Genomic DNA, 16,163 nt, shown 5'->3' on the forward strand with positions numbered 1-16,163 from the left:
CTTATTTTTCATGCATGCATCAGCCAATCTGAAGGGCCCATTTTAACTTTATTACCCCAGATATGGTATTAATTTGGTTGTTTCATAAAAGCTAATTGAACTTGGCAATGTTTCTAGGTAATATGGATTCATTTTTCAACAATCTTTCCGAGTCCCAAGATACGACCCTGCAGCAAATGATGGATCAGGTGAGCCAGGTTTTAAGCATCATTTTTTACATCCCAGATTTTTGCCTATTCCTAAATTACTTTTGTCCCCATTTTACTAAGTTTTAAACAAAAATCATATTCTTTGCAGCGACCGTCAGGGTCTAATCCTGATGAATTTATCACGCTACCTCCGGTGAGTATTATGCCGCATCGATTCAGCCAAATTAAAAAAAACAACACCCCGAATTGAAGTGAATCGATAAACCCTTACTAATCATTTATTTGATTGTTTACCTTTCAGACTGTCACTATGCGAGATTGGCGGGCCGTCCTCATCTTTCTCTACAAGGAATTTGAGGCGGGTCGGCTTTCCGAGCCTAAGCAGTTCGAGACTAGGTCCGAATTGCATCAGGCAATCCGCGATTTTAATGTGGTGGTGAGTGTTACGATTTTATTATCTTGCATATCATATTTTTCACTTTTACTTAATACACCTGGGAGCTTTTCTTTGTGATTTTTCAACCTATGTGTTTTTCTTCAGGCTGAATACAGAAGGCGGATTGACCTGCCCGTCTATCTGCATCGCCTGAACCCGCTTGGGCGGAATGAACGAGTGCGGTATTTGCACGACATTTACCGGGCTATTATTTCAGTAAGTTAAAAATATCACCGACCTATTCTGAATATTTCCATTGTTATTTCTCCACATTATTAAATATAATCTTTACAAATTATCTATCTAACTGACTTTCATTTTATTTTCAGTGTAGTGGTGAGGATGCTGATGAATTCAACATCTCCATCACATTTTCTCAAGACGAGCTTCACGCTGAGATTTTGGCTAGTCAGGCAGCTGAGGTAGGCTTTAAACTGACGACGTTGCTCAAACACGTTTAATTCTGAGCATTTCAATTTATATCCTGTTGTGCAATTTGAATATAGCGCCGCCATAAAAAAAAATGTTTAACTCATACTCCAGGCTAAGAAGAAGGAGAAGGTTGCCCCTGCCCAGCCTGAAAAAAAGAGGCGGACGGGCCAGCAGTCTAAGAAGAAGGTGGAGAAGGTCGCCGCTTCCCAGCCTGAAAAAAAGAGGCGGACGGGGCAGCATCCCCACCCGGCTCCAGCACCGGAGTGCGAAACACCTACTTGCGATAACGGCGTAGTTGAATCCCTAACGCGGGGGCTACCTATGCCTGAGGTAAGTTGATGATATTATTATACCACAGTTTATTTAAGTGGTCATAATATTTGTTACAACTCAATGATTACTCAGGTCCATTATTGCTGCCTTTTTTCCCTTACAGAATGAGTGGCGGAGTGTGCTTCTCACCTTACACGGTGACTGGGACGGCGCCTCGGTTAGCCTCACCGCAGAGCTACATCGGTCCATTCTCGAATTCAATACACAGGTACTTATCATTCATCGTGCTGTACTTTAGTCTCACTTTAGCCACTTAAAGTAATCTCTTCAAAAAAAAAATAAATAAATAAACACGCAACTGTTCTTTCATCCTAGGCGGCAATGCCCATAAATGTCGATGTGAGTATGGCTACACAGAGTACGCTCCCACCGGCTACAAGGCAGGAATTGATAATGCATTTGGCGAGAGCTCGATCCAGGCAAGAACAAGTTGCAACTGGAAAACCTCAAGCCGCTGGTCAGTCAAGTGAACCATCTGCCATGGTAAGTACCCTTTGACAGTGTACTAGATTACATACTCGCTGATTTTGGTCATAAACGTGTTATGTTGAACACCAACTTTGCTATAACGGCGGTCTTGTTTTCCAGCACGGCGGTAATGACCCCCGGCCTGTAGGCCACTCTCAGGCAGGGTCTTCAACTCGGCAACAGCAGTCTGATGCGGCGGCTGTCAACTTACCTCTATTTACAATTGTTAGTGCGAGGCGCCGTCGTATTCCTAAATTCGCTCTGGAGGGTGTAGATCTGACCGTGAGGGTCCACCCGCCTCCCATTCAAGAAGAACTCCAGTTGACTCTGAGACACCTGAGAGCGATCTTTAGCCAACTGTTGGAATCGCAAACCAGGCAGATGGAGCCGCATCATCGAATTCGGTTAACCCTGAACCACCCAACTTTGGGTAATGAAATATGGCTCCCTTTTATGAGGGTTGACGAATTGACGGCTGACGTCATTATGGACGAGGTGGAGAAAGTTCTCCAGTCCCATCAGGAATTCACCTTCGACCATAATATAGTCATACATTTGATACATGTTAACACCAGATTACATTCTTCTGGATTTTCTTCATAATGTAAGATTGTAAAACCTAGGGGTCCTATTTTTTCCAGCATGGCGGCGGTGACCCCCAACCCGTGGACCGGCCAGGCCCTTCGTCAACGTCTCCTAGGCAGCCTGATGGGGCAGTGTCAGATCTATTTACCATTGTCAGCGAGAGGCGGCGCCGTGTGCCTAAATTTTTTATGCAAGGCGTGGACCTCACTGTGAGGGTTAACCCACCGCCGATTCAAGAAGATTTTCGGCAAACTCTTAGTCATCTAAGAACCATGTTTGCGCAACTGCTTGAATCCCAAACCAGGCACATGGCGCCGCATCATCGAATTCGGTTAACCCTGAATCACCCCACTTTGGGTAACGAAATTTGGATACCTTTTATGAGGGTGGACGAATTGACGGTTGACGTCATTATGGACGAGGTGGAGAAAGTTCTCCAGTCCCATCAGGAATTCACCTTCGACCATAATATTGTCATACATTTGATACATGTGGCCGTCCCCCATGGCGCTGGCTGGTCTGACAGACCTATAATGAATTTCAATGAAATGTTGAACCATCTAGGGTGTGTCATACGTATCGAAAACAAAGATTCGTTATGTTTTGCCAGGTCACTCGCCACCGCCATGGGGTATGTAGATGATCTAAAAGAAACAGATCCGGTGAAGTGGAATAATCTCAGGCAGGGTCGCGGGTGCCAATTGTTAGGGGCCCAATACCTGCACCGTCTGGCCAAAGTGCCTGAGGGTGTTGTGACTGCCGAGCACTGGCCAAAATTTCAAGCTGTTTTGCCAGATCATCAGCTGGTCATTATTTCAAAAGATTACTTTTATGGTGTCGTATACAAAGGCCCCCCTGCTGAAAAATGTGTGTATCTATTACACCATGACACTCATTATTCAGTGGTCACAAAGATGAGTGCATTCCTCAATCGGAGTTATTACTGCACAAAGTGTGACCGGGGGTATAGCAATAGAGTCCGTCATCGTTGTATTGAGAACTGTCCCTCCTGTCTTAGAGAGGAATGTAAATTTGAAGCTTGGGTTAGTTGTACTGCATGTAACCGCACCTTCCCTAGTCAAGGGTGTTTTGACTTCCACAAGACGCCGACCCTTGTGCAAGAAGTTGTTAGGGCCGGTAAAAAAATTAAGATAGGCGGTGTATCGCCTTGCGATGACCTAAAGAAATGCAAGTGCGGTAAGGTTATTAAACGGTTTGATATTGACAATCCCCACATTTGCGGGGAAAAATGGTGCAAGCTCTGTGAGCGCATGACGGAGCCGGGGCACCGGTGTTATATGCAGCCGGCGAATGGCGCTGATCTGTCGGTTGAGCAAAGGCTCATTATTTTGCTTGAAAAGCGGCTTAGGGATGGTGCAGTTGGTGATGATGTTGAAGATATTCATCACCAACTTGAAGAATTGTATCTTGCTGTAGAGCGAGAGGCAGAAGAAGAAGAGAAGTCTGAGAAGAAGAAGAAAAAAAAGTCATGCTATGTATTGTTTGATTATGAAGCTATGTTCGACGATAGCGGTAAGCATGTGCCTAATCTGATTGTGGCTCACAGCGTTTGCAAGAAATGTTTTTCAAAAAAAGACTTTTGTAAAAAGGGTGAGTGCAAACAACATGTGTTCAGAGGTGAGAAGTGTAATGACGATTTTTGCGAATGGTTGTTAAATAAATCGGGGGTAGCGATTTGTCATAACTTTAAAGGTTACGACAGTTATTTCATTCTCGATTATCTGCACCAAAATGCCTATGCACCCACTGTCATCACTGCTGGTATGAAATTTATGATGATGTCGATAGCAAAAATGAAAATCATAGATTCCATCAATTTTTTGCCAATGGCCCTCAGGAAGCTTCCCGATGCCTTTGGCATCGTTGAGGCGCGCAAGGGTTATTTTCCATTTCTATTTAATACGCCCGCGAACCAGGAGTACACGGGACCGTACCCCGCCCTTGAGTACTACGACCCTGACGGAATGCAACCGAAGGATCGTGAAGCTTTCCTGCGCTGGTATGAAAACCATAAAGACGGCCATTTCGATCTTCAGGAGGAGCTTCTTTCCTACTGCATATCCGATGTGGAAGTGCTAAGAAGGGCTTGCGGTAAATTTAGGAATTTATTTTTGACAGTTACAGGCAATGGCAAGCCGGAGGCCGGGATCGACCCTTTCAAAACTTGTCTGACGATCGCCTCCGCCTGCAACCTGGTGTACAGGTCGAATTTCCTGCAGGAGGAAGCAATCGCCATAATCCCGCCGCAAGGATATGCGCCGAAGGATAAGTGCTCGGTTAAGGCCATTAAATGGCTGAAATGGGTAAGTCACTCGCGCGGCGTTGCTATCCAGCATGCGCGGAACGGCGGTGAGAAATCCATTGGTCGATTCAAAGTCGACGGCTTTGCCGGTAACACGGTGTTTGAATTTTATGGATGTCTATTCCACGGGTGTGAACGGTGTTTTCGGTTCCGGCAACTGGTTTCCCCTTTTGTGGATATGACGATGCACGAGTTGAAGATGCGTACCGTCGAGCGTGAGGAGGAGTTGTCAAAACGCGGTTTCCAGTTGGAAACAATTTGGGAGTGTGAATACGAGCGCCAGCTAAAAACAAATGCTGAAATGGCCGAGTACATTTCAAAGTTAGATATTGTCGACCCGCTGGAGCCCCGCGACGCGTTTTACGGAGGTCGGACAAATGCGGCGCGTCTCTATTATGAGGCAGGTGTTGGTGAAAGTGTTAAGTATGTGGACGTGTGCTCACTTTATCCGTGGGTAAACAAATACTGTAAGTACCCCACTGGTCATCCGGAAATACTCACGGATAATTTGAGTACAGATGTTTCAAAATATGAAGGTTTGATAAAGTGCATTGTGTTACCACCGCGTAACTTATTTCACCCTGTCTTACCCTACAGGAGCAATGGTAAATTACTGTTCCCTCTGTGTAGTACCTGCGCTGACACCCTTCAGCAGGCCGAGTGCAACCACTCGGCTGAGGAGCGTGCCCTTCACGGGACGTGGGTGTCAGTGGAGTTGCACAAGGCTATTGAAATGGGTTATGTGGTGGTGGCTGTGCATGAAGTCTGGCACTTCAAAAAAACCTCCACAACCCTTTTTAAGGAGTACATCAATACGTTTTTGCAGTTGAAGCAGCAGGCCTCGGACTGGCCCCGCGGCTGCGACTCTGAGGAGGCCCGCCAGGAATATTTGCGAAATTATGAGGCGCATGAAGGAATTGCCCTTGATCCCAAGGCCATTGAACACAACCCGGGGATGCGGTCATTAGCTAAGACAATGCTTAACGGATTTTGGGGAAAACTGGGTCAGCGCTCTAACCTTGGGCAGACAATCTACGTGAAAGACCCGGATGTACTCATAAATTTGCTCCTGGACCCCGCATCCCGAATAAGCGATGTGTACTTTGTGAATGATGAAATGGTCAGGGTTCAGTACACCACCGTGGATGCCTTCGTTGAGCCGCTGAAAACTGCCAACATAGCTATAGCCTGCTACACCACTGCGCATGCGCGGCTGAAATTATTTAGCATCCTAGAACCGCTAGGCGATAGGGTACTCTATTATGATACGGATAGTTGCATATATATTCACCGAGAGGATCAGTGGAACCCTGAATGTGGTCGTTATCTAGGCGATCTCACCGATGAATTGGATGGGGATAGCATTAATATATTTGTTTCTGGGGGCCCCAAGAACTATGCATATAAAACGGTTCAAGGTAAGTTATCCTGCAAGGTGAAAGGGTTTACACTGAGCCATGCCGCGTCTCAAAAAGTCAATTTCCGCAGCATGGCTGACATGGTCAAAACAGCATCGACGGAGAGGGTGGGGATCACATACCCCAATAAAATTATAAGGAACAAAGATGGTACAATATGTTCAGTCGAACAAACAAAGCACTACGGGCTTGTGTATAACAAGCGAAGGCTTATTGAAGACTACAGGACGCTGCCATATGGGTATTGATAAATAAGTGAGTAAGTAAGTAAATTCATTTCCCCACTCACCTGTTGATCATATTTTATGTGTGATCCTTTAATGGCTCATCTTTACCTGACGCTCGTGTTTTATTTTGTTGTTTGATTATTATTACATCATGAACTACGCTTTTATCCTTCGGGTTTTGTTTTTTTATCCTCTATTGTTTTATTCCGTGATTTATTTAACAACCACTCGCAGAAATCATCCATTCTCTCACTATGCTTCAGCCTGTGAACATTGTTCTCACTGCAAAATTAAATTATGAATTCAATTTGGCTACTTTGGCCACCACTATGTTAAATATTGTGTATAATCCACGCGTATTTAGTGCTGCGATATTGAAATCTAGAAAGATTTCCTCAACTTGTCTTTTATTTAGAAATGGTAATGTGGTTTGTTGTGGTGCCAGGACCGAAGTCATGGCCCGCCGATCTGTACGCCAGTGGGGTAGAATGATTCAGAAATTGGGTCACAAGGTCAGACTGAGTCATGTAAAGTTGCAAACTATGACTCTCACCTATAGCATCGGTCGTCGAATTAGTCTAATTGATTTCTGTGCTTTGCAAGAATGTGTGTCATATGAACAAGAAATATTTCCGGCTGCAATGGTAAAAATGTGTAATATGAATTTTGCCATTTTTGGCAGCGGTAAGGTGATCATAAGCGGTGTCAAAGTTATAAAAGATGCGGAAAGCACTTTTTTACCTATCCTTTTGAATATGCAATTATCTGTTGTATGAATGTTAAACAGCCTTGAGTCAATGGAGGCCGTGTTGAAAAGCATTTATCATGACTCTTCGCACCCTGCAGGTTTCGGGAGTGTGCAGAAACTTTACAACGCCGTAAAGCATCGGGGTATAACTATATCGAATGTAAAGAAGTGGTTGAAAAAACAAAAGGCCTATACTCTACATAAACCAACCCGGAAACGTTTTCCACGACGTCGGGTGGAAGTAATCCAGATTGATCAGCAATTTCAAATGGACTTGGCAGACATGGCTAACATCAGCAAGTATAACAATGGCGCAAGATACATTCTCGTCGTAATTTGCTCTTTCTCACGTTATTGTTGGGCTTTCCCGATCCAAAACAAGCGCCCGGTCACGGTCATCAAGGCTTTTAAAAAAGTTTTAAAAGAGCGCAGACCCGACGGTATATTTACAGACAATGGTACCGAGTTCAAAAATAAAACATTTAAATCATTTTTACGCGAGGAGGGTATTCAGTTCTTCTTCGCCAATAATCAGGATATCAAAGCAAGTATTGCTGAAAGGATGATACGTACATTGAAGTCGAAATTGTATAGGTATTTCTCAGCGAATAATACACAACACTACCTGAAGGTTCTACCAAAAGTGGTGACAAGTTACAAACATCGGAGTATTCAGATGGCCCCTGCGGACGTAACATACGATAATGCCCACATCATAAGACAACATCAAAAATCAAATGCCAAAGATAAAAAGTACACGTTCAACATTGGTGAGAATGTGCGTGTAAGTAAAGTCAAACATATGTTTGATAAGGGATTCTACCCTAGTTATACCGATGAGATATTCACTGTTGCAAGGCGAAGAAAACGATTTGGGCTGCCAATATACAATTTAAAAGATGACGAGGGTGAAATTTTACAGGGATTTTTTTATCAAGAAGAGATGCAATCGGTTACTAAGCCTGTGCTATGGGAGGTTGAAAAAGTTATAAAAACAAGGGGCAGGGGCGTTGACAAAGAGTATCTCGTGAGGTGGAACGGTTATCAATCAAAGTTCGATAGCTGGGTCAAAAAACTGTATAAAAATGGCAACGGCAGCTAGTTGGACTGTATTTGGTAGTAAAGTGCCAAAGGAAGAGATTGTTTATTTTTGTCAAATCCTCATTGTTTATACTGTTATTATTACATCCATCATAAATTTAACGCTGAAGACCGATCAGCCTGAACTCTGGATTACACTCCTTAGTAGCGGGATTGGATATCTCATGCCGAATCCGCGACTGGGCGAAAATGGCCGATTTTTACCTAACACTGCCGAGCAACGCATCCCATCACCTCTTCCCGAAGAATTCACAGAACTCTTACAAAATCAATCTAGCTAAGACAATTGATTTGCAAGGGAGTTGGAGTGTGGCGCTCAGCGAAATTCATTTTGTGGGAGATATTGACAATATTTCAGACGATAACGGATTTGAGATAAAACTCTATCATACGGGCGATGACATTACAGTGGTTGGACAGATTACGGCGGGAAAGTACAAAAATATTGCTGATGTGGTAAAGGCATTGAATAAATCGATTGTTAGTTATTGCGGCGAGAATATAGAATTTTCAAATTATGTCGTCGAGGTTGATCGCGCCCTCTATTTTGCTTATGATAGGGTAACCGGTTATGTAAAATTGATCAATAATCATCCGAGCATTAGAATAACACTTAAGGGTGACTTAGCGCACTGTATGGGGTTTAAAGCGGGCCAGATATTTGAATGTGATCAGCGAGGTGACTATAGAGCAGATATTGATGTGGGGTTCCATACCCTTTATGTATACTCCGACGTTGTATCAGCACAAGTGGTAGGCGATAGCATGGTGCCCCTGATTCGAGTTGTAGATTTTAGTAAGAGGCATGATGGGAATACTGTAAACATTTACAAAAACCCCTACTATCTGCCTGTTGTACGTAAACAATTTGATAATATACAAATAGATATAAGGCGCGATAATGGCGAATTGGTGGAATTCAGGCGCGGTAAAACAGTGGTTGTACTCCATTTTATGCAAAAATGAGGTCAAATTACAAGCCAGATGTAGGTTGTTGCTGCGATTACTACATTGGCCAGGCGGGCGGTAATGTACCCTTCTATGCAGGTACAACTATGCAGCATGGCGGTGGAGTGGGCGATATTTTAAAAGGGTTGTTTCGATCAGCCGTTCCAATTTTAAAGTCAGTTGGCAAGAAAGTACTACCCAAATTAGCAAGCGCTGGCTTGAGAACTGTGAATGATATCATAGTGAAAAAGAAAAATCCTAAACAAGCGCTGATGGCCAATGCCAGTGAGGCATTGGCGGGCCTAACCAGAAATACAATAAAAGCAAGAGCCAATAGGGGTAAAAGGAAGAAGCCAAGAACTGGGACAAGAACTCGAAAATTTGCAAAGCGCCCGCGGCTGAAGGAGAATTATTAAACAATGGCTTTAGTTCATGAGAACTCGGCACCATCCACCAAAAGTGAACTTGATATTTTTCAATTACCGCCCACGCAAATTGCCGTAGATTTAGCCCAGTGGGTGGAATTCAGGCCTCTGAATACACTAACGGATGGGGGTCCAATAGAGTTTGTGGTGAAGGGGGAACCTGACAACTATCTGGACCTGGCCCATACGCAGTTATACATCAAGTTGCGTGTGATAAAAAAGGACGGTACGAATTTAACTCAAGAGACTGTAGATGCCGATGGTAATAAGACGGCTGGGTCAAAGGTGGCCCCTGTTAATCTTTTACTGCATAGCCTGTTTTCACAGGCTGACGTGTCCTTCAACGACCGCTTGATCAGTCCGAGTAGCAATACATATCCTTACAGGGGTTACTTAGAGACCTTACTAAGCTACGGCGCCGAGGCCAAAGGTACACACCTCGGGCAGGCGTTGTGGATAAAGGATGAGGCCGGGAAATTTGACGTTAATGACCCTTGGGCCGATGCTCCTAATAGCGGTTTAGTGAAACGTTACAATAGCATTAAGGGTAGTAAAACGCTAGAGTTACTCGGTCGGGTGCACACTGATGCTTTTAGTTTGCAGAAGTTGCTTTTGAATAATATCGATGTAAAGTTGAAATTTATCCGTCAAAGTGACGCATTTGCCCTAATGTCGGCCGATGAAGACCCCTCCTACAAGATTAATATTATGGAGGCGGCACTTTACGTTAAAAGGGTTCATGTCGCCCCCACCATACAGCTAGCGCATAATAGAGCCTTGGAAAAAGCCAACGCCAAATACCACCTGACCAAGACTGATGTTAAAGTAATAAATATACAGGCCGGTAATAGGACGGTAACAAAGGATAATGTTTTCTTGGGGGAACTACCCAAGCGGGTAATATTAGGTATGGTCAATGATGCGGCTATGTCTGGTAATTTTAAATTAAATCCCTTTCACATGCGACATAATCACATCACTTATTTGAGTACTAGTATTAATGGCCAGCAGATACCTTCCCAACCACTTAAACCTGATTTCGATAAGGGGGAGTATGCACGGGCCTACATGTCACTTTTTTCGGCAAATGGTAATTTGTATAGAGACCAGGGAATAGATATAAGCAGAGGTGAATATGCAGAAGGATACACTTTGTTCGCTTTTGATATTTCGCCTAGTATCGGTGAGGACAGTCTGTCACTCATTAGAAAGGGTAATTTTAGGATTGAAATGCATTTTGCTGAAGCGCTAACGGAGACAGTAAATTTGCTACTCTACGCCGAATTTGATGATGTCTTTGAAGTCACAAAAGAAAGACAAATACTCGTGGATGGGTAGCCTTGAAATAGGCAACATTCTCTCTAAAAAGATACCAGAATTTGAGGGTGTGTACGCCATTGACACTTTACCAAAGAAACTGCGAAAACATCCTTCTGCTTATATTATTAATTCAGCTACAGTTAGCGAGCCTGGTTTACACTGGATTTCTCTATATTTTACTTCAGATAGAGCGGGTTATCTGTTTGATAGTTTTGGCCTTAGCCCGCAATTTTATGGACTAGAAATGTATATGAACAGAAATTGTAAAATATGGAGTTATAATGATAAGCCATTACAGAGTCCACTGTCTTCTGGTTGTGGCGCGTATTGTATATATTTTCTGTTAATGAGAAATGCCCAGGTCAATGAGTGGGCTCACCCTTTTGGTAGTAATTTACTAATGAATGATTGTATTGTACTTGATTTTGTAAAACGATTCGTCGATGTTGCATAAAAATAAATTCTTATCAACCAAATGAGTCTTTTCTATTTATTTTTTTAAAGAAAAACACTAAGCAAGGTATAGAAAAAACACAACCATGATTTTGAAAGGTGATATTTTTTCATACCCTCGGGTGTTTCAATTCAATTATAAAAGAATGGCACGACAATATAGATCAATCATGAGAAAAATCTTGATTGCCCCTGCTAAGCCATGCATCTGAGATTATCCCATCCGGCCACCTACCTCATAGTGGGGGCAAGCTTTTCTGGCAAGACAACATTAACAAGACGGCTTATAGAGGAAAATATGTTTGAGCCTTCTCCAGAGCACATTATCTGGTGTTACGGCGAATATCAGCCGCTTTATGATGAAATGCGACCCTTGGGTATTGAGTTTGTGGAGGGGTTACCAACCGACCTCTATGATAAGCTAGACCCCGCAAGGCGACACTTGATTGTCATTGACGACCTAATGGATGAAGCAAAGGACGACAAGATGTTGTCAAAACTATTTACTAAAGGGGCACACCACAAAAATGTGTCGGTGATATTCATCTTACAAAATCTATTCCCCCAGGGTAAATATTGTAGGAATATTAGCCTGAATGCACAATATATTATACTGTTCAAATCAACACGTGACAAAAGCCAGATAAACTGTCTGGGGAGACAGATGTTTCCAGGACAGAGTAAGTTTTTCCATGAAGCATATAACGATGCCACAAAGGAGAGAGGGTCCTATTTGCTCATTGACCTCAAAGCAGACACCCCCGATGACTGGCGACTGAGAGCGCAAATATTCCCTGGTGAGAAAAATGTTGTGTACATTCCGAAATAAAAGGATGGATAAGCTGTGTAATGAATTAAACGGGTTGCATCTTAAAAGGGAGGCACCCCATTTCATTGTCAAGTTCGATAGAGTACATCACCACATACCCCGGTGGCGTTTGAGGACATTGGAGCGAAAAATAAAACATGCCTGTGCCAAGCAGTATAAAAAAGCACGGTCCTTACCTGCACGTCATTGCCACGGCGAAAAAGGGTATGCGGGACGCGGTTATCAAAGCATCTGATAAACACCTTATCGATGCAATATGTGAATGCTGTAAAAATTCGCTTCATGGCAATGTTCGCCATAGTGAAAAGGATAAAAGAAGACTTAGACAGTACAAAAGGTGGATTAAAATGGTGACCAATAAAAAGGTGGGCATCAACACCAAAAAAAGGATCTTACGGCAAAAGGGCGGCTTTCTGCCCATGGTACTAGGACCTTTGTTGGGGTTGGGTGGAAAACTGCTCAGCTCTTTAGTCGGCGGGGTTCTGGGAAACCAGGCATAAATAATGGACCACGCCAAGAGAATGATACTTGTACCTGAGACAACATTATTACGACTGAAAAACCCTGTGTCAACCAACGACATTCAGCTATCTAACATAGACAATGAAATGGCACATGCCATGGGGAGGACAGACCTACACCCCAGCGAGCAGTTGAAGCTTTATAATCAAGTGTTGCAGAAATTTATGGTTGTGAGAAAGGGGCTTGCCGGCCAAGCGGGATCAAGCAGCAACGTAGAACCGCCCAAAATTGCTGCGTTGGCGAAACAATTGGAGGATGTAAAAGATGATGATCCAAAAAATGATAAGAACCCCGAGAATAGTGAAACTGATCGTATGGCAATTATCGAAGCACAGATCCAAAAAAATACACCCAAAAATCTTACTAAAAAAGCTGAGCAGTTATTAGAATTTGTTAAGGGGAACCGTGATATTTTGAATTGGGATGATCGTGGACAAATAAATTACCGGGGTGAAACAATCGCGGGTAGTAACATCGTGGATCTGTTTCGTGACATAATGGTCTTACGAAAAAGTTATTCTCCAAAGGGGTGGCAGGTTTTTCTAAAAGGACTTCGAGACATGGACACCCCAAAGTCATACATTCAAAACCATTTGAGACGTAAAAAACTTGAGGAAATGGATTATGATATGCCTAGCCTCTCACCAGCCATCAAGAAAAATTCCAAAAAATCAATGCGAAAAAGGTTATCTGTCACAGATGACATGTTCGATGATTGGCTCACATATTGACTTCTTTCGTAAAAATAATGATATTCTATAGAGACGTAATTCGCTGTTGCATGCATGCATGCATATGAATGATGTAACTAAATATTAATCTCGGTATTAAACAAATCATTTTATTCAAATAGCTGGATGTTAAGTACAGCACGATGAATGATAAGTACCTGTGTATTGAATTCGAGAATGGACCGATGTAGCTCTGCGGTGAGGCTAACCGAGGCGCCGTCCCAGTCACCGTGTAAGGTGAGAAGCACACTCCGCCACTCATTCTGTAAGGGAAAAAAGGCAGCAATAATGGACCTGAGTAATCATTGAGTTGTAACAAATATTATGACCACTTAAATAAACTGTGGTATAATAATATCATCAACTTACCTCAGGCATAGGTAGCCCCCGCGTTAGGGATTCAACTACGCCGTTATCGCAAGTAGGTGTTTCGCACTCCGGTGCTGGAGCCGGGTGGGGATGCTGCCCCGTCCGCCTCTTTTTTTCAGGCTGGGAAGCGGCGACCTTCTCCACCTTCTTCTTAGACTGCTGGCCCGTCCGCCTCTTTTTTTCAGGCTGGGCAGGGGCAACCTTCTCCTTCTTCTTAGCCTGGAGTATGAGTTAAACATTTTTTTTTATGGCGGCGCTATATTCAAATTGCACAACAGGATATAAATTGAAATGCTCAGAATTAAACGTGTTTGAGCAACGTCGTCAGTTTAAAGCCTACCTCAGCTGCCTGACTAGCCAAAATCTCAGCGTGAAGCTCGTCTTGAGAAAATGTGATGGAGATGTTGAATTCATCAGCATCCTCACCACTACACTGAAAATAAAATGAAAGTCAGTTAGATAGATAATTTGTAAAGATTATATTTAATAATGTGGAGAAATAACAATGGAAATATTCAGAATAGGTCGGTGATATTTTTAACTTACTGAAATAATAGCCCGGTAAATGTCGTGCAAATACCGCACTCGTTCATTCCGCCCAAGCGGGTTCAGGCGATGCAGATAGACGGGCAGGTCAATCCGCCTTCTGTATTCAGCCTGAAGAAAAACACATAGGTTGAAAAATCACAAAGAAAAGCTCCCAGGTGTATTAAGTAAAAGTGAAAAATATGATATGCAAGATAATAAAATCGTAACACTCACCACCACATTAAAATCGCGGATTGCCTGATGCAATTCGGACCTAGTCTCGAACTGCTTAGGCTCGGAAAGCCGACCCGCCTCAAATTCCTTGTAGAGAAAGATGAGGACGGCCCGCCAATCTCGCATAGTGACAGTCTGAAAGGTAAACAATCAAATAAATGATTAGTAAGGGTTTATCGATTCACTTCAATTCGGGGTGTTGTTTTTTTTAATTTGGCTGAATCGATGCGGCATAATACTCACCGGAGGTAGCGTGATAAATTCATCAGGATTAGACCCTGACGGTCGCTGCAAAGAATATGATTTTTGTTTAAAACTTAGTAAAATGGGGACAAAAGTAATTTAGGAATAGGCAAAAATCTGGGATGTAAAAAATGATGCTTAAAACCTGGCTCACCTGATCCATCATTTGCTGCAGGGTCGTATCTTGGGACTCGGAAAGATTGTTGAAAAATGAATCCATATTACCTAGAAACATTGCCAAGTTCAATTAGCTTTTATGAAACAACCAAATTAATACCATATCTGGGGTAATAAAGTTAAAATGGGCCCTTCAGATTGGCTGATGCATGCATGAAAAATAAGGCATTTGAACATGTACTTCGCTAAGTATGAAACTGTTAATGGATGATCGGATTTGAATAAAATCGAGAAATTGGCGGCAGAATATAAAATGAAAAATATAAGAAACAGAGGGGCCACCTGATAATGGGACTGGTTAGAAGATATTTATAATTTTAAGATTCAAACACCTACCTTCCATTCTTGAAACTTGGGTTGTTGAAATACTCCGTGAAATTCGGGAATTATGAATTGTAGAAAGGGGAAATTTGATACAAATTATTCGCACACACAAACACAGAGATCCTGCTTAAATGAATGACGATGTGAAAATGAATTTTTTCCAAATTCGCGCGGTAATAGCGGCATCTGCGAACATGTTTAAACACGTTACAGCATATTGCACATCATATCCAGAAACTTAAGCTCTGTACACACTGACAACATTTTGGGAAACATGTTGGCCAACATGTTGTCCAGGTGCGATGTTATCGAAAATTTTGCCCTGTATACACATGACAACATTCGACAACATCTGCTCAAATGAATGACGATGTGAATTGTTTTTTCGAAATTCGCGCGGTAATAGCGGCGTCTGCGAACATGTTTAAACACGTTACATCATATTACACATCATATCCAGAAAATTACTCAGGAAATCTTAGATAATGTTATAACATTTAATCACTCCATAAGCGTGATAGCGCTGTTGCCAGGCTAACATCAGAGTTGGTCGAGTACATATTCTATTGTTAAGCTTTTTAAAGTGTAATGCAATAAATGGTCCACTGTTTAAAATTATTAAAAGGTATAACCCATGATTTAGGCGGGGGCCATTTACATGCCCAAACACATCCACGGTGATGTCATCATCACTCGGTTAAACAATGCACCTTTCTCAATAGCGCTATTCAAATCATGTCCAGGCATGCCTCGAAGGCGTGAGGTCATTGATGACGTCACGGGGTTGGGGAATTCCACTTTGGGTTGCGTCATCGATTACGTCATAAGGGATAAGAGTGA

General features: G+C 42.7%; 2 protein-coding genes across 5 annotated transcripts in view; one reads left to right on the plus strand and one right to left on the minus strand.

Moving 5' to 3' along the window:
• Window positions 1–16,163, minus strand: part of LOC135497372 (leucine-rich repeat-containing protein 4-like) — a 93,926-nt gene that overhangs the window by 38,612 nt on the left and 39,151 nt on the right. The gene's annotated exons all lie outside the window — the stretch shown is intronic.
• Window positions 9,588–10,931, plus strand: LOC135496561 (uncharacterized protein F54H12.2-like). The gene has a single exon (XM_064785924.1). The coding sequence runs from the start codon at window positions 9,588–9,590 to the stop codon at window positions 10,929–10,931; it is 1,344 nt and encodes a 447-aa protein (XP_064641994.1).

The sequence above is a fragment of the Lineus longissimus genome, chromosome 12, assembly GCF_910592395.1.
Source record: "Lineus longissimus chromosome 12, tnLinLong1.2, whole genome shotgun sequence".
NCBI lineage: Eukaryota > Metazoa > Nemertea > Pilidiophora > Heteronemertea > Lineidae > Lineus > Lineus longissimus.

Bases quoted from the DNA above. Each gene is read 5' to 3' on its own strand.
- LOC135496561 (XM_064785924.1), top strand. From the start codon at position 9,588: ATGGCTTTAGTTCATGAGAACTCGGCACCATCCACCAAAAGTGAACTT.